The 19,166-nt window shown below is 38.4% G+C and overlaps 1 protein-coding gene across 1 annotated transcript in view; it reads left to right on the forward strand.

Moving 5' to 3' along the window:
• Positions 1 to 19,166, forward strand: part of LOC110035814 — a 73,800-nt gene that overhangs the window by 45,874 nt on the left and 8,760 nt on the right. Inside the window, exon 6 of the mRNA XM_020740106.1 lies at positions 8,598 to 8,750. Within this exon, the coding sequence (XP_020595765.1) occupies positions 8,598 to 8,750 (153 nt within the window). The remainder of the gene's footprint in view (positions 1 to 8,597; positions 8,751 to 19,166) is intronic.

Below are 19,166 nucleotides of genomic sequence, written 5' to 3' on the forward strand. Positions count from 1 at the left end.
CAGCAATATGGGTGTCTTTTCTAGCTAAAATCGACGTTCCGGACGCGTTGGCGCGGTCCGTTTCGTCATCCGGGGTCGTCCGGACGAGTTTGCCGGCGGGCGAGTCAATTTAAGCCAAAATTGTGTGTGATGCAACAAGTGCGTTGAAGTGCGGCGTTCGCGAGTATTCGAGTCACAAATTGTTCACCTAAGGTCATTTGATCCTATAGGGACTCATTTTCAGACCCTCTGCATGTTGGTCCTTAGCCCTTGCAACTAAAAGTTGAGTGCTTGGAACCACTCATGCGAGTTCTTCACAGAAATGAGTCAAGAAGTGGCTTGAAGTTCTACGGGAGGTGGGCTCCATTACTAGTTCGCTAGGATGGTCAACCAGGAACTCCTAAGGCTAGATTATAGGTTCTAAGAGTAGGAGACTAAGACCTCACTAAAAATGAGGTCAACAGTTACGTTGGCATTTATCCTCCTGCTCCTCTCAGACGTCTCCTAAATGGGGATAATTTGAATCTGCCATATGTTCGTTTTTAGATTCTTGTGCTTCTTGGCTTTACCATTGAGGGACTGTTTTTTGTATTCCTCTTGCGGGTCTCCTAGTTTGCTTGGCAGGTTTCTTTGGTTTTGCAGCAAGCCTGGTTGTCTCCCTACTTTTGGTTTCTGCTTTCTGCGCTGTTTCTGTTCTCACGGCTTCTGCTGGCTGCTACTGCTTTTGGATATCTTTGGTCTACGCTCTAGAGTCTCAAAGGTCTTCTGTTTGCTCGTGGGAGTGCTTTTGGAGAATTATTACTCGACTGAAGACATTTTTTGTACATCTTTTTTCTCTTTACATGTTAAGTAACACAGGTGCACAAGTTTACTTATTTTTTGGGTTTTTGTTCTTTCATTTGGGTATACCTATATTTTTTGATATTTCTTTTAGTGTGCGTTGTACTGTGGGGAGAGGAACCCCTAGGGATGTGCTGCAAATGTATTTTTTTTGCTTTTATAGACGGGGATCCTCCCCCCTCCAATTTTTGTACATTTTTTTTTAATTAATGCGTAGTGCATAGGGAGCCACCGTTGCTCTTTCCCATATATATATATATATAAGTCTTCGCCTCTGCTGCTAGCACTAACGTGTCGGGAGAGGATCGTTTGGTTTTCGACGATCGTCAACAACGACGTGAGCTTCTACGTCGAGCGTCGACCTCGTCGAGCTGCAATCCGCGGCTTCTGCGTCGGCGTCCCGCTCTGTCTGCGCCAGTGCTTCTCCGGCCCGATCTTCTGCTTTGTTTTTGCGCCTTTCTCTCCAGCCGACGCAAATTTCTCGCTGCAGGTGACAACTGGTTGTTCTGATGGCACTTCCTTTTTCTTTTACTGAACCGACAAAGGCTTCTTTTGCCCACGTGGTGGGAAACCCTCAGGTGGAGTACGCGGTGGTATTCCCCTCAAACTATAAAGAATGTTGCGATGACACAGATGATTGTCCTTTTGTTAAGAAGAGAAGTAGGAAAGGTGGGAAAACAATAATTTTTTTCTTTGACTCAGAAATTTCTACCCTGACAGAAAAATTCAAGTTTGCTCTCATTGGAAAATTTCAGTGGGGACACCCACCTATGGAGGTTATCAGAAAGAGCGTAAATGATCTTAAGCCAGTAGGCAAGTGGAAGGTGGGACTTATGGATGAGAGACACGTGTTGATCCAACTATCAATGGCTGAAGACAACATTAAAATTTTCTCCAAGAAATATCTTAATATCGCAGGAAAAGCTATGAAGTTACTCAAGTGGTCTCCTGATTTCAACCCAAATTATGAAACTTAAATTATATTATGAAACTTCCACTGTACCGGTATGGTTTAGTTTACCTGGTCTCAATCTGTATTTTTTTCACCATCAGATTGTCTACTCTATTGGGGTCATTCTAGGGGATCCTTTGAAGCTAGATCTGTCTACTTTCAACATAACCAGACCCTCGGTGGCCAGAATACTTATGGAAAGAGATATTATTTTACCGGATGTTACTAAAATCTGGTTGGGCACAACCCATAATGGATAATTAACAAATGACAACAAATTGTCTTGGAATACAGACCTCCATATTGTACCCACTGTAAGATGTTTGGTTATATGCTTGATAAATGCTACAAGCTCTATCCTAATTTGAAAACTAAGGTTCAAGTGAATAAGGATGGGTCTAACCCAACTGCTCTGGACATTGGACATTTTAGTTCCACCTAGTTCCACCTAGGAAGGATACTATCAGACAGGTGGTGTTTGTTGCCCGTGAGGACCCCTCTCATGACACTGCTGTTACTGTTACTGTGTTTTTTAGGGATGTGATGTTGACACCTTCAAACCTTATATAAAACAATACTGATGGACTATTACCTACAAATGAAAGTGTTCAGACTGAAAATCAGAAGAGCATCGCAGCTCCACTTCTTCAAGAAGTATCCGGTGTAGAGACAACTCACACTTCACATATGCTAGAACCTATTGTGGGTACTATGGTTGGATGATACATTGGTTACTTTTGGAAATGCAATCATCTTACCAGCTTACTAGCTTGCTCCTTTCCTAGAACTAGAGGCAGAGGCAAGACCAAGTTGGGTCGCTCTCTAGCCACCTGATACTATGTATTTTGACACTGTTAGATTTTTTATTTATGTATCTAATGTATTTTTCTTTTTTTTTCCAGTTTTGGAACCATTTGTGATTTTTTTGTGGGCAGGGAGCCATGTTTGGGCCCTCCCACACTTTGTATCCTTAACTTTCTTTCTACTTAATATATTAGCCTTTTTGGGCTTTCAATATATATATATATATATATAAGGATAAATGCCATTTGGTATGAGCCTAATGGCGTCGTCCTCGCTCGGCTTTTCTAGGGTTTCGCCCGATGGCGAACCCTAGCAACAGTTACGGTCGCCCTTTCCCCCCCCTATCCTCTCGCGTCTTCGTGCTCGATTCGTTCGTCTTCCCTGCTACTTCCTCACTCTGAGACGAGGCTCGTCTCCGTCTTCTGGTCTCACGAGCTTTCCTGGCTCGGGATTTTCTAGGCTCTACGGCTCCTCTGCGTCTTGTCCGATCGCGTGTTCTGCGGCTCACGGGTACCGCTTGTGATCTCTTTGCGTCCTCTGCGCCGTCTCACAGCGTATATTTCGACGCCAGTTTTTCCCTCGCCTGCTTTCTACTCTGAACACCGAAAGTCGCACCTTTCTTTGAGGATGGCTTCGGATAAATCATATGCAGCTGCCCTCGCTGGTGTCCACGCCTCAGGCACACCAAAATCGTCGTCTTTCCCTCCGTTGTTTGAGTGGGCGGAGGACATCATGAAACCCGGTAGGAAGAATATGAAGTCTGTCATCTTTTTTACAGAAACCAAAAGATAAAATGTCATCAATAGGTAGTAAAGAAGAGAGATATTACCAAAGGAAAAAGGATATAGAGGGAGTTAAGAATTTGTGTCAAATTCATTTTCTCCAAAACCAATTCCAGTGTGAATGTAAAGTGTCATATATAAGTTTGCAAACCGATTGAGAATTGTTCCTTTTCCACACGGCTTTTCCACACGGGGAGCACGGGGAGATCCTTGCGTGAATGGGTGATAGGAATAGTAATTATATGCTTTGCATTTTGCTCCCCACAATAGAACATAATTGGAAAGAATCCCAGTCATCTTGAGAAAAGAAATCAGAAACTAATAAGGAGTTAGAATGTAGAGGGTGAAAGTATTCAGAAGATGAGACAACCCCCAATTATCATTCCAGAAAGAGATATTGTCTCCTATATCTCAAAACATGAAATCCTTAGCAGTGGTTCTAGCATTTATAACTGCTTTCCAAATGCGGGAATCACCAACCTTCCACATAACCTGGGAAGGATGAGTTTGGGCACAATATTTCTAATGCATAAAGGAAGCCCATAGAGATGAACCCAATCTAAATTTGAACCAAAGTTTGCAAAGGTTTATTTTCATTGTATGTTTCAAAGCTTTAAAGCCTAACCGCCAGTCTTCTTAGGCTTACAAACCATATGCCAAGAGCCCCAAATTTTCTTAGCCCCATTCCCCATCCAAAGGAATTTGTTAAAAAGCCTCTCCATAATATTGATAACACTTTTTTTTGGGTTAAACACCTGCAAAACATATAGTAGAATACTCTGAAGAACACTAGAAAACAAAGAAATCCTACCCCCAGTAGAAAGGAAAACATTTCTCCAATCGTTGATTTTACTCTTGATTTTATCAATTCCATCACCATTAGATCCATATGTATTTGTTTCTTCCTTCCCCGAATCAAATTTACCCCAAGATATTTGAGAGGAAGAAAGACATGATGAAAGCCAGTAAAGACAACTCCCCAATAAATAAGTTGGTGCTTAACGTGCTTGCCAAAAAACATCCGACACTTATCACAATTAAAGAGGAGTCCAGAACAATTCTGAAAATCCTTTAAGAGCCCCATCAATTGTTTTAGAGCAAGCTTAGAGGCATTGATAAAATTAATCACATAATTAGCATAAGCAAGATGTGAAACCATCATCTTGGCCTTATGATAAAACTGTGTGAGGGTGTAACAGCTGGAAATGGTTGAGCATCCTAGATAAATAATCGAAAGCTAAAATGAAATTAATAGGGGAGAGAGGGCCCCCCAAATTGATGCCACGAGAAGCAGTGAAAAATCCATATGAATTACCATTTACCAGCATGGAAAAATAGTTGTTAGCCAACCATCTTTTTATCAAGGTGTAAAACATGGTAGTGAAAGCTCTGGCCTTCAAAACATTGATGATGAAATCTCAATTAATGGTGTCAAAGGCCTTCTTGATATCTAATTTGATAACAATATTGCCTCTCCTGCATTTTTTATCAAGATCCTGCAAAATTTTCTGAGCTAAGAGAATATTGTCAGAAATATCACGTCCTTTAATAAAGGCCGACTGGTGGGGAGAGATGAGAGAAGGAAGGTGTGGTTGAAGACGAGCCACAATCAGTTTACTGATAATTTTAGATATCACAGAAGTGAGCGAGATGGGCCGAAAGTCCTTCCAATGAGTTTTATCGTTAGATTTAGGGATAAGAACAATCAGAGCGGCAGAAAAATACTTTCCAGGGTCTTTACCCTGAAAAAAACTTTGAATCGCAAGCACCGCTTCTCTCTTTATGATGCTAGGAAATATAAAAAACAGAAGTGAAACCATCGTGGCCAGGAGCCTTTTGAGAACTAATATCTTTAAGGGCATTTAAAATCTCTAATTCGGTAGAAGGGTCGGACAAAGAGAGGGAGGAAATCGTGTCCCTCTGATCATCAAACAATTCCGATAATATATCAGTGACCGGAAGAGTCTCAGCATAAAAAGAAAAAAAATAATCAGCTGCATTGGGACCAATTTGATCTGCATCAGTGAGAACAGATACCCTCATCAGTAACAATCTTAATAATGGTATTTATATTACAATGATGTTTGATAGTAGCATGAAAATATTTAGTGTTTCTATTGTCGTTTTTGAAATGAGTGTCACAAGCTTTCTGTCTGAGGAAATCTTCCTCAACAGTGATTTCCTCCAAAAGAGTATGATGAGCATTAGCTAACTTGACCATCAGATCAGGAGTGTCTATCACCTGCGCCTCTAAGGTATCGACCTCCTGTTGGGCCTTCGAGACCCTATAATGAACATTACCAAAAGTATTTATGTTCCACCTTTTTAGGCAAGAAGCAACATTCTTATGTAATTGTCACAAAATGATCCAAGGGTTACCACTCCATCTCGAGACCCGAGTCTGCTTAATCAAGTCAATAAAAGTAGGATGAACATTGAGAAATTTAAAGTGATAACGAGCAAGTTTAAAATGAAAAGCTAAAGTAAGCAAAATAGGATTGTGGTCCGATGCAGCATAATTAAGATGTTTGACATGAATAATATTGTAGTAACCCAGAAAAGATGAGTTTCCCATAAATCTATCCAGTCTCTGCATAAGAAAACCCCTCTGCTAAATATAAGGAGAACCCGAAAAGCCTAAATCATAAAGGCCAGCATCCTCAATATGTTCACAGAAACGGTTGATAAGGCTTGTATTAACCTTAACACCACCCCTTCTCTCCGAAGGTGACATAATCATATTTAGATTCCCTCCAACGAACCAATTTTCGGAAATAATGACACCCATATGAGTAAGTTGTTGTCAAAGGAGAAGTTTGTCCTTTAAAAGAGAGCTGACATAAATGAAGGTAGCCCAACCATAAAAATTCTCCAACTGATAATGAAGAACATATTGTACGTTATCATCAATAATGTTAAGAGTAATGTCTTTCTGTCAAAAGAGCCAAATTTTATTGTTCTGATTACTGTAATGCTTGTATCCCTTGAATTTCTTAAGGATATCCTCTTTATGAACAACAAACGGCTCCAAAAGAACAAAAATGCTTGACTTATGGACCCTATATAAATGTTTTAGACGATTAAAGGAGTGTGGGTCCGCTACTCCTCTAATGTTCCATACTAAAATGTTAAACATTTTGGCCCATGACACCTCCCCTCCTAGCAAACCTAGGGAAAGCACCTTCCGAATGATATGTGACATCAATATAGTTTGTTTGTGTCGTAATTGGGAGTTCTGATTTCCTTCTACCTCTTCTCCTGCTATATTTTTGAATTGTCCATTAAGATTCTAAAGCCATGGCAGCCATAGAAGATGGGTCCAGCGGTGGAGGAGTAACCAATGGAGTAGATGGATGAGTAGTTGCTTGTGGGGGATCCTGAGCCTCAAATTGTTCCGGTAAAACAATAGGAATCTGAGCCACAGATTCCGTTTGTGTGGTAATGAGTTCCACATTTTCAACTCTCTCCGTGGGTACGGGTACAGGACCCACGCATGCTACTTCCTCAGTGTGAGCAACACTGGTTGCCTTCAAACAGGGAGCAATTTGATCATCAGGGCCCACGTAAGCAACTTCAGCGGACTGAGCAGCAGGTTCAGAATGAGTAGTTCGCAGAACAGCTTTCTGCTCAGCAGAGGCCACACGGCCAGAAGTGGATTTCCGCAATTCAAGATGTAAATGAAAACAGTGTGCTGAATCATGACCAAACATAGTATAGTGCGAGCAGTAGTGAGGATGTTTCTCAAGAAACACCGGTTGCTAATAACCCGTATGAGTAGAACCAATCCAAATCCCCTCCGGAGGAGGCAAGGTAACATCACGTTCAATTAAAATTCTAGCCATTGAAGGTCTTGTTAAGTTGAAGGTGGGGACATCAAGCATTAAAGGCTTACCATACATAGCAGCAATAAAGAACAAAATTTTGTGATTGAGCAAATGCACCTTTAACCCCGGAAGACGAAGCCAGACAGGAATAATAGGTAGTTCGGTCCTAGGATCACACTCGGTTGTCCATTTGAGGACCTTCATCTAGACATCACCAAAATGAACTGTTCTACGTGCAAAAATCTTAGCATAGTCACCCTCATTAGAAAGTTGGATCAGAATATGTCTGCTATCAAGAGCACCGATCTTCCAACCCCCCTATAAATTCAAAAGCTCAAAATATTTCAGCAAGAAATCATATTTCATAAGCCCATAAAGGAACTTACCTACAAGATGGAAACGACAGACAGAAGCAAGAGTAGAGTTCTCAGAGTCGGAGAGAAAAAGCGCACATCCCCCTCCCTGAGACTTGATAAAATTGTATTCCCCTCCAAGAACTAGTGAATCATGAAAGGAAGAGGGAAATGCAAACATCGGAGGAGTGAAAACCCCGCAGTGACGCCTACATACGTCTTTGCCATAGCCGACGAGAGAGCGAAGAGGTGAGAATGGAAGACGAGAGCGGAGGAGAAGCCAACACCAAACGAAAGGAAAGATCTCACCGGAGTACGACCGTCGAGAGGGAATCTACGCTGTCAGCATCCCCGAATCGCCACTCGATTGCCAACAAAACTAAACCCTAGCAGAGCGCCCGAGCCGTCCATCATCATTATAGGCGGAGACATATAGATATATATATATATATATTATATTATATTAGTTTTATTAATCAAATAAATAAACCTTACCTCAAACGGTTGAACCCTAAACACGTGAAGCTCCTCCCACACCCGAGCTCTTGCGCGCAAGAGCTTTGGCTCGGTCTCTCCCTTGTGAGTTTTTTGAGCCGAGTATAGAGGAACGAGTTGTGCGTCTGCATGTAAGATTAAGTTGAATGAGACACCACTTTTTTATGTCTACGTTATTGTAGACCATTGAAATTAAATCCACGATGCACAACAACCTCAATGCAAGTATTTGAAGTTAAACTTTGTGAAAACTAGTCCACTAATTTTTACTTGTATTTGAAAGCGGAGTCAATGTACTTTAACCAAAAGTTTACCTGAATCCACTGTGAGAGTACTGTTAGAGCATAGTTTGTTTTCTTATTTTTTTTATGTTAGTAACTTTAAGGCTTTCTGTTCCAGCCATATACATTTTCTATTTCTAGTAGAGTATTAAGTGTCTAGTAGTATTGTTCCTTGCCTGGACCTGTAAGTGATATAGGAGCTTGTAACAGGGTGTTGTGTTTTTACATCTATGGCTTGCAAGAAAGGTTAAATTTGAAGTTAAGATGAATTTTTCTTTCTCACACAGCTTAGAAGAAGCATTACTAGACATGCTCATTCAAAGCCCGTTGAATTGCCAGATTCTTTTTTTCTTGGAGGTTCTATATCGAGGTCCTCTTTACTTAAAGCAAGCAATCAATTTAGAGGAACAATCTCAGCCGCACGAATGAAGCATTACGAGGTTTGAAAACTAAATTTTGGGCATGTTGTTAATCAAAGACTATAACTTAAGAGGTTGTTAGTTCTTTTCTTCTGATTTTTTTTTCATGGATTTTACTTTCTGAGAAAAAAATGCAATTGTTGTAGCCAACTACTATTATGCAGGGATGTTGCAGCTAACCAAATTTTTATGTGGTAGCTTTCATTGAAAGAACTATGAATTATTGCTGGTTTTTTATTAAACGATTTAATATTAGTGTTGGTGACACTTGTGCTTAGAAGGGCTACACTTCATAAAACATGGTTGCTATCATTAAACTTGGCTCTACCAAACTTATGTGACGGTGAAATATCCATTTCCCGTACAAGTCTATGCATATCTGTCTATCTAATTTTTATCTTTGTTCATATACAATTGCTTGATTCTACCTGGCTCTTAAAAATTTCTACTTTAGTTGTTTTTTCCAACTTTATTTTATCCTCTTCCGTTCTGTTAATTATTAACTATTGGGGAGAAGGTTTTAGAGTCGAATTACCTGAAATTCTACTGTCATGTTTGCCGTATGGTTGGGCGTTTAAATTTGACGAGTTAAATAGAATTGTTTGTGTTCCATTGGGTTATCGGTTGCATTTTCTAAATTGGTCTTTGTCTAATACATTATTATAGTTACAGACAATAGCTTTTTCCAAACTTTAGACTGACATTCCTTATGATTATTGATGACAAAATTTTGCAAATATTATCTTCTCATGATCAAAATGGGATTGGATGTTGCTGCTTCTGGGATGTTCTAGTTGATCAATTTTAATGGATATAGTATGAGATTCTTGAAAATTTTGGTCATCATCCGTTGATAATTTGCATCAATTTTCTTAGGCCTTACATTATTCACCTTGTCGCAATATAACTTCTTTTTAGTGTGGAAGGATGTAGCCTTATCTTTTGTAGGGTTCATTCAGAATTGACCGTGTTGACAAATTGGTCAATGGGAAGTAGAGGAAAATTGCCTTTGGTGCAAAATTTTTGCTATGTATGGTGTAATTCATGCGCATCCTCGATTGTTGCCATAAAAATATTAGTGAGCCAAGCATGGAATGAAATTTTTGATAAATTAACCCCCCTAAGATTTTCAATTTCTTAATTGATGGCCTTGAGGTCGTACCAAGCAAAGTGATGCTTCTTTTATGCTTTTGTGACACCAGCTCTAAGGCAGTGTCCATGTTGAGAGTAAACAATGATGTATGGTTGAACATTGTAGATATCTGTAGGATTGTAGGCGATGGCATATTGATGAGCTTCAAGGAGCTCAGACATAACTTTGCTGTTCTCCAAAGATGAGTGATTCAACTTTAGTTATATGTGTTGGATTCTTCTTGGAGAGTAAAATTGGATCCTTAACGTGGTGCACTCTTTGCAAAATTTCTTCATTTTAGAGATTGAAATTATCAATATTATGAATCATAGACGGTCATGGTTGCAGTGGATGAAGATGACATGATGGGTTGTTTACTGGTTTTACCCTAATCACTCTATGATCAATAATAGTAAGAAATTTAAACATTTAGTGAGCTTGGTTGTGATCGCTTAAGGGGATAGATTTCAAGGGTCTCTCAAAGATCGTGTAGGATGACTTCAATAAGCTACCATAAATTGAATAGAGTGTACTTATTGAGAAAATTTCAGTCAAGTTAATTAGGCTTGTGGACTTCATCTCTGTGCTCCCAATTACAGAGTGAAATGAACAGGAGGAAAAAGGTGAAGACTCACTTCCCATTGAATCATGCCAAATTATTTAAGTGACATTTAATGTCACTAGACAAAGACTATCTTAGACTTGTGATAGGGATCAAGCAATAAGTTCAAGAGAATTTATGAGTTTAAAAATATCAAAGAAATCTATCCCAGCAAAAGGTGGAAATTTACAAGTATAGTCACATGTTTGATGGTGCTGCAGATATATGATGACTCAGAGGCGGACCTATATTTTTCTGATGAAAGTGAAGGTGTCCAATGATATCCCAATTTGAGCATGTGAAGTTGGGCAGTGTTTCAAAATCTTTTAAATGAGCCTCCAGATCAATCGATTCATCCAAAGAGTTTGAATGTGATGAAGTGATCTAGGTTCAATTAAAGAGTGATAGGGAACTCCATCACCAATGAAGAAAGAATCATCAAATAAAAATAAAGAGAAGATATTGTGATAAATAAAGAGAAAATCCATCTCAAATAAAAGGGTTGACTATAATGTCCTATTACATCTGAGAAAGATCCTTGCATAACTTAATGTGTATGAGACTCTTTTATTTTGGAAGGATCTCTGAGAAACTTTATTACAAACTCTCAACTACCCGGAGAGATATGAGACATTTTGTTGAGCAGTGTTTGACCAAAATATTTAAAATAACAAGATCTCCTGGCAATCACATTCTCCAAAGAAGACCTCATGATTGGGACATAAAAAATAACTGCCTTTTGTATGGCACTATGAAGAATGATGGAGTTGTGATTAATAAAATATTATTGATCCATACTCCACAAATCTCATGAGTTTGCGAGCAGAAAGGTGGCTATCCCTTGATGTTCAACAATTTGAGATAAAAATTAAGGCTCACGACTTAAATGAAAATTGACAATAGACTCTAGCATCCTTTGTCCTTCCACTTAACTTTAGGAAGCTTTATTAATGGTTCCCTTGAAGTTTTGTGTGATTGATGGTTCCCTTGAAGTTCTATGTGATCTATAAATTAACAATACCCTTGAAGTTTCATGTGATCGACACGAATACCTCTTCCAGAGCTCCTTTGGAGTGGCCATGGCTTCATGAGTATGAAATGGTGCCATTCACTATGTATCAGTGCATGAAGAACCAAAGGGACAGAAAATGATTTATAATTCCTGGCAACATACATTCATTTGTCGTCCACGAAAACAAAATATTTTATCCCATAAGAACCTAAACAATCAGAACCCCTTAAAACAATGTCATCTATTTCATGGACTGCAAAACAACCTCAAAGGGGGAAAAAACAAATGCAAAGAGGGAGAAAGAAAACAACGCTATTTTTCCTAAGACAACTAGTTCCCCATCCTAATGGAAGTGGGTTGTTCATCACTTGGGATGTGATATTGAGGAGGAATATGAAATCTTTGTCAAGCCCAAGAAAGCATGGGAGCTTTCAAGAAAAGGGAAGAATAAAGAAGAAAAAACGATTTTGAATTTACCTATAAAAGTGGGGTTCAATGGTTCTCTTCAAGAAGAATGTCCAAATTGTTGATATTAAATGACTCATTCAAGGTCACACTTGTCTTTGGTTTGCACTGTAAGGAAATCACTCATCATGAAGTCCCTAATGTAGAAGAATTAGAAACTTTCGATGTACCACTGTTGCTTGGAAGTGGCCGCGGGCCAAAGATTTTATTTTTCTAGTTCAGGGAGTACCAACCTTGTGATTTTGATTGTCTCGTTCAATATGTTTAATTTAAAGAGACAATGCCACCAAAATACTTACCTACTACCCTCTAAGGTTTGAAATAAATTTAGAAGCTCGGAGATCATACTAGTTTCACCAAATAGTGTGCTTGTTATTTTGAAAAACAATATGGAATAAAAAGGCTCACATGTAGGCCGCAATGGTAACAATCATACTACTAATGCCTCGAGCAAAAATTTTCTCAAAGGGCAATTTTTTATACAATAACATAAAAGGAAATTGAAATTGAAGATAAAGAAATTATATATGAAAAATATCTCCCTAATGACTAAAATGTAAAAGTCAAGCTCGCCCAAGAAGAATTAGAAGATGGTGGGCAGGCTACTACAATGGATGAGCTGAAGGAGATTAATTTGAGAATTGAGCGTGATGCTCACCCAACTTTTATCAGCGTGATTCTTCTCGAAGAGAAAATCGAAAATAAGAAAATCTTTTTGAATTCACGGGCTGTATTCCCTAAACATATGTTAAAATTATTGGATTATACCTGTGATAATTCAAACATTAGCTATCGCCCATTAAATATGCTCCAAGCAATATGATACCAGAGAATGATGAGCTGGTTGTTCTTGAGATCAAAAAGTTTTTTTGGCAGGCTTCATTCGAAAAGAGAATTATGTTGATTGGATCTCTAGCATTGTCTCCATGAAGAAAAAGAATTAATATGTGCACAAAACATGACTTTTCATTCTCTTTATCTGAACTGTTGGTTGACAATACTTCAAATTATGATTTGTTCTCTTTTTGGCAAATGATCGAGATATAATCATATCAACATAACTCCATATGATGAAGACCATACATCATTCAGAATGTCTAGTGACATTGATTGCTCTATGATCATTCATTTCGGCTTGAAGAATGGTTGGGTTATTTATCAAAAAGCTATGACTCATATATATGATGAATCTATCTATCATAAAGTATATTGCTCCGTGTATGCTATTATCGACAAAAGCAAGGACCGAAAAGATCATCTCGTAGAGTTCATAACTGTATTAGAATGATTAGAAAATTTGATCTCAAAATGAATCCCTTAAATGTGTCTTTGGGTATACTCTGAAAAGTTCCTTGTGTATATTACATGTTATAAAGAAATTGAGATGCCCGTGTCGAAGCGTTTGCACTAACTTCGTTATTTGCAAGGACAACTCACAATTATTTAGTGATTCCTACCAAATATATCAGGTTGGTGCCAATTATTCTCCAAATTGATGAAAATGAACGCTCCATTTAAATCTGATACAAATTGTCAAGAGACATTTGAGAGTATCAAGAAGTATTTATTAAGTCTATCTATCATTCAACATCAACTTTGGGAAAGCTTCTCATCTTGTACATGATAGATTTAAAAGAGTCCTTTGAAGAATTTCTTGTATAACAAATTGAGGAAGACAAAAAAAAAGTTTTATTATAGTGTTCATAAGCTAATGGGAATAGAAGTGCGTGTTGATCTCATTTTTGTGAGGTCTTTCCTTCCTCTCCCTAGAACCTAGGATTTAGCTTTAGGAGTTCCTATTGAACGTCTTAGAAAACTAAAGTTGAGACCCACCCTTTTAGAAATTCTAACCACTTCCTATTTTCCTTTGATGTCTAGCATTTATGGTCTCAAGATCATCATCTTATGGACGAGCGGTCAAGGGCTATTGTGTGAAGACTCAAGGGAAAAGTTCTTAATAGGACTCCAAGCCCTAGGAAAACCTCCTCACGACTTTATCGTTACACACGCACATCAAATGCACAAAATTCAATAAATTGCACAAAATCGAACTTCAATTAAGCCCAAATGATGGTGAAAATGTGAACTTCTCCGGACAATCTCCAATGACAAAATGGACTGCTTCAACGCGTCCGGAACACCAATTTTAGTAGGAAAAGACACCCATATTGTCATATTTCCGAAATAAAAAAATTGACACGCAAATCGATAAACTCATTAAAATAACCTTCGACTGCAAAACGGACCGCGCCAGCGCGTCCGGAACGTCAGAATTACTTAAAAATGATACCAATTTTGTTATGTTTTAATTCCTGGATAACACAAATTAAATTTTTATTTTTCAAAATATTAAATACTTTCTTTTATATAAATACCCTTAAATTATAATTATATTAAACCTAAATCTTATTTACACCTCTACCCGCACGCTTAAACCCTCATTCGGCCTTGCGTTCGGCTCGATCCCGCGGCTCGTCTCCCTCTCCTCCGTATGCCCTAGATCCACGATGGATCCACGCGGCTCTCCTTGCCGTTCTTGCTCGTGGCCCCTCTCCCCCCGGCCTCTGTCGATTCGCATACACGGCTTGCCTCCTCGAGCTCCCCCTTGGCTTTTCGGCTCTCCAATTGCGGGAAGTGAACCGACCGACCCTTCTCCCTCTCGAAGCTTTACTGTCTCCCTCTTTACTCTTGCATTTACTATCGTGATTCGTTGCTAGTGAGGCTGGTTGGTGGCTCTTTCTCCTCTCCTCTCTGCCTATAAAACGATTTCCTAGTCTACTGTGTTGGGTTGTTGAAATTTTGGGTTGTTGATTGGGTTGTTGAAATTTTTGAGAGAGAAAGGGAGGGTTTTTGAAAGAAGGCTTGGATTTTTTTTACTGTTGGGAAAAACTTACTTCTTTTTTATTTGATGTTCGAGGGGAGTTCTTCTTCCTCTCTGTTGGCCGATACTCTTGTGGTTAAAGAACCGGGAGCTAGAAGCCATGAGGGCTATTTGCGTGAAGCTTTCGGGAAGGATTGTTGTGGGGGGTTTTTCTTTCAATTTATTTTAGTACTTTGCTTTAAATCGGCATTAAAGAGGTATTCTTCTTCTTCTCTTCTGTTCTGTTGCCTTGCTCAAAACATGTTGCTGGAAATGTTAAAATAAGGAAAAATGCATGCATAAAACTCTGATTTTGTCTTGCCTGGTTACTCATGATGACAAGCGTTGAATGTCTCTGTGGAGGCTGATTTGAGATTTTTTTTTTATGATAGTTGGATTAACAGCTTAGGGAAGCATGTTTTAAATCACTTCATATGCAAGTCTTTTCCTATACTTTTATTCTTCCTATGTCTATCTGCTAAGAGATTTAGTTTTTCTATTCTTTTTACTGAATCAGTTCATTGTCAAAAAAAAAATGAATGAAAGATGATCTTTGAGGAAAAGAAGTGTTGTGCATGTTTATTTGCTGCCTGAATCATTTGAGAAGCTATGGCTATATGTTTTAAAATGATACATGCTCATTTGAATACATGCTGGAATTTTTTTTTACAAAATGGAAAATCATGTTTGGGGCTCGGTTTAGCCTCTATGTTGCTCATTTTTATCCATCTTGGGTTCGGTTGGTTTTATGATAGCTAAAAAACTGAATTTTATTTAGTTTATATGGAAGGTTTGGTTTTAGATCTTTGAAAATGGATCCTTGTTGGAAATATTTCCATTTGTTTCTCTTTTATGCTGGGCTCAGTTTATCTCCCTGTTGCGCTTGATTTTTTGGATGGAATTATGCTTTTGTTAGCTCTTCCTGCTGGGCTTGGTTTATCCTTTATGGCTCCCTGTTTTATTCTTATGCTGGGCTCGGTTTGCCCTTTCTTGGGCTCGGTTTGGACTAGTTTTGGAATCAAGATTATGCTGGAAATATTTTTTTTTGGTTTGCCCCTCTATGTTGGGCTCGGTTTTTCCCCTTTTCTTGGGCTTGGTCTTGGATCCTTGCCTCTTGTTGGGGATTAGTTTTAATTATAACCTCTTTCTGGGGCTCGTCTTTGTTTTCTTGTTCCTTAATGGGTTCAGTTTTAACTTTATTAAAATGCATTTAAATATTGGAAAAGTTTTTCCCATTCCTTGATGAAATTCAATTTGTTGGGGCTTGTTTTTGTTTTTGTGGCTCCTTGCCCGACACCAAGTACACCTGTTATGGATTTTGATCTAGCTGTTTTGTTGGATTTGAGCCTTCCTATGTTTAACTGATACCTTATCCTTACTACTTGGGGCTTGTATGTGCTTGTGCAGCTCTCTATTTCATTCCTTTTGTTGAGTTCATTGTGCCTAAGTAATTTTTTGGGTTGCCCCTCTTAATTGGGTTCAATTTGTGTGGAAAATATCTAAATAATGTTTCCTTTCAGAATTTTTGTGGGTAATCAAGTTTGTTGCCTTAGCCGTGAGCTTCATGTTTACTGTCTTTATAATTCTCCTCTCTTTTGGCTCCTCCCCGTGAGTTGAATTTGGGGCTTGGTTGTGATTTTTGCTGCCTTAGCCGTGAGTTTCACTTGATGTTTATTGCCTTTATGATTTTCCTTTGGCTCCTGCCCGTGAGTTAATGGGAGTTTGGCTGAGATTCATGCTGCCTTACCCGTGGGCTCCCTTTCATGCTGCCTTACCTGTGAGCTCTCTTTTCTGTTGCCTTACCCGTGAGCTCTACTTCCTTCTGCCTTAACCGTGCGCCTCTCCTTCCTACTGCCTTACCCGTGGGCTCTCCTTCCTACTGCCTTACCCGTGGGCTCTCTCTCTTGCTGCCCTACCCGTGAGCTGGATTTAGAATTGGGGTGTGATTCTTATTGCCTTACCCGTGGGCTCTCCTCTCCTTTATTGTCTTACCTGTGAGCTTTAACTTATGACCTTTTAGTGAAGTAAATTGGATTGATCCGCTTATGAAATGTGAGAAAATGATATCTTTATAGGATTGATTCAAGGACCATGGGCTCTATTTTTTAGATCTTTTTTATATGACTTTGAGAATTGCTCTACCTTTTTTTTCCTTTGATCTTTTGGGTGGATCATTTCTCCTCTCTCTCTCATCCCCATTTTTGTTCTTTTCTTTCCTTGCGTCTTGGTTCGGTTTCTGTGCTTATGTTTGATACATAAGTGCTCATGTATAGCCTTTTGCTATATGTGAAACCATCAAGCAATGTCGTAATTAGGTCGGTTTTGTTTTGGGGCGTAGGGCGATGATGACAAAGACACGCCGATGGTAGAGTAGAATGATATCTTATCCTACAACACCAGGACTCAATTCTAGGACCTGATGAACTGTAGGATGAAAGTATCATTCATCGACATAAGACTAGAGGGGGACTCGTACCTTCTTAGGTTGTTGGTAGTCTTAGGCTCGGTGACGTGATCGACTTGTGGACAACCATTTCTTTTTCAAAATTAATAAAACAAATTGATAAGAACAGATACAATATTTATAAAAGTATTTTCATTATAAAAATCAAAATTAAAACAATTTTTCTTTTGTATGCTTGAAATACATATGCATGTTAAAACTTAAATTTTAAAGATGTGTCACAAATTGTGTTGTCGTCCACTTATTGATTACCGACCCTGGGCTAAGGAATACCCTCCTAAGTTAGGTTCAGGAGGACATTCTTCTAGTGGAGTATCGGGCTTTACACATCCGGGTGACCGAGTAGCCTTCGATGACCCTCGAGTACAAATATATATTTGAGTCTAGCACCGACCCGAGTGCTTGTTGTCCCCTCTTTTCGGATTTTTCGTATGTTTTCCGTATGTTTTTCTGGAATTTTCGACAAATCACTCGTCTTTTCTTCGGGATTTTCCCGAGATTTTTTTTTATTATTGATCAATTTTTCTGAATATTTCGTCGTGAATTTATTCGTCGATTTTCTCGAAGTTTCCAAACAATTTTTCTTTATACAGTGAATAATAGCTAGCTTAAAGGAGCAGCAAACTTCTCAAATTTACATGTGTGATTTACCTTACAACATTTTTTTATTTATTTCCTAGTATGTTATATTACTTTCCCAGCATGTTATACTGCTATTTCTAGCACGTTATACTATTCTTTTAGCATGTTATACTGTCGTTTCTTTCTACTGTGCACTATATTGTTCTTTTCTTTTATACTGCATGCTTAGTTACTTTGATACATATTATGCCTTAGTTTAGGAAAACCTAGTGGTTGTCTAGGATTAACATTAAACCTGGAGGTGCTACTACAAAAAGCTTGGAACGAACAGTGTGGGCAGCACGACGAGGAGCAACTTCAAGAAGGATCTACAACATCAAAACACATCACATAAACACTTTCCTTAATTTAAATAACAACCCATAGGACTTCGAGGTGGTTTCCCTAGTGCAACATAAACTCTCACATATCACCTTTTATGCTTTTGCGCAACCCGGTTGTGCAATTATAAGGCATAACACTTAGGATTCTGAGGTCACCGTACGGTATGACGTAAATCTTCCTATCTTTTTTAGACTATTTGTACGATCAGACATCGTGCAAATATAAGTCCTAAATTCTAAATAAGTGGCAGGATTTAATATTAAATAACATCATTTCAAAGATATAAAGCCAAACCATAGGATAGTTGGGAGGTCATCGGTGTTCTCCTTGAATCTGTGATATCCCCTACTTTTCATCTTTTTGGATTCTATAAAACAATTGTTCCTATTTTGAGCTACTCCCACTTGATTTTCCTATGTCCAATCTTGGAAACCTAAACTTTGAAATTTGAAAAGTAAAATAACTGATCTTAATCAAGAGTTTTCTTAGGTGACCTCAGTCATTTAGAATGTAATTAAATATAAGTGCTTGCCTCTATAGGGAATTTGTAACCCAGGTAAAATAAACCTCATCTAATCCTTATATTAGATAGGGGAAATTGTCGGCAAATAAAACAATTTGGCATACCAAACGGATGTCATGTATTTCTTAGTTTATTTGATTGAGCCTCATCCTCAAGTCTTGTGTTTATCTTTCGAGATAGATACAAGATTTGAGGTATAGTGCTTTTTCATTTAAATCATGAAAAATATCGGGTCGGTTTAATCTTATATTTTCCTAAACTTAAATATATATGTAAATTAAATGTCCTTCCGAAGAGGACAACTCCTTAACTAAAAAAATTAGTGCTGACAGTGCGCTACTCACCAATTGTGAAACTTTGTTTGTTATTAAGGTTTGTTGCTCAGAAGCTCTGTCATTATATGCTATCTCAAAA

The sequence above is a fragment of the Phalaenopsis equestris genome, unplaced genomic scaffold (assembly GCF_001263595.1).
Source record: "Phalaenopsis equestris unplaced genomic scaffold, ASM126359v1 Scaffold200044, whole genome shotgun sequence".
NCBI classification, from domain to species: domain Eukaryota; kingdom Viridiplantae; phylum Streptophyta; class Magnoliopsida; order Asparagales; family Orchidaceae; genus Phalaenopsis; species Phalaenopsis equestris.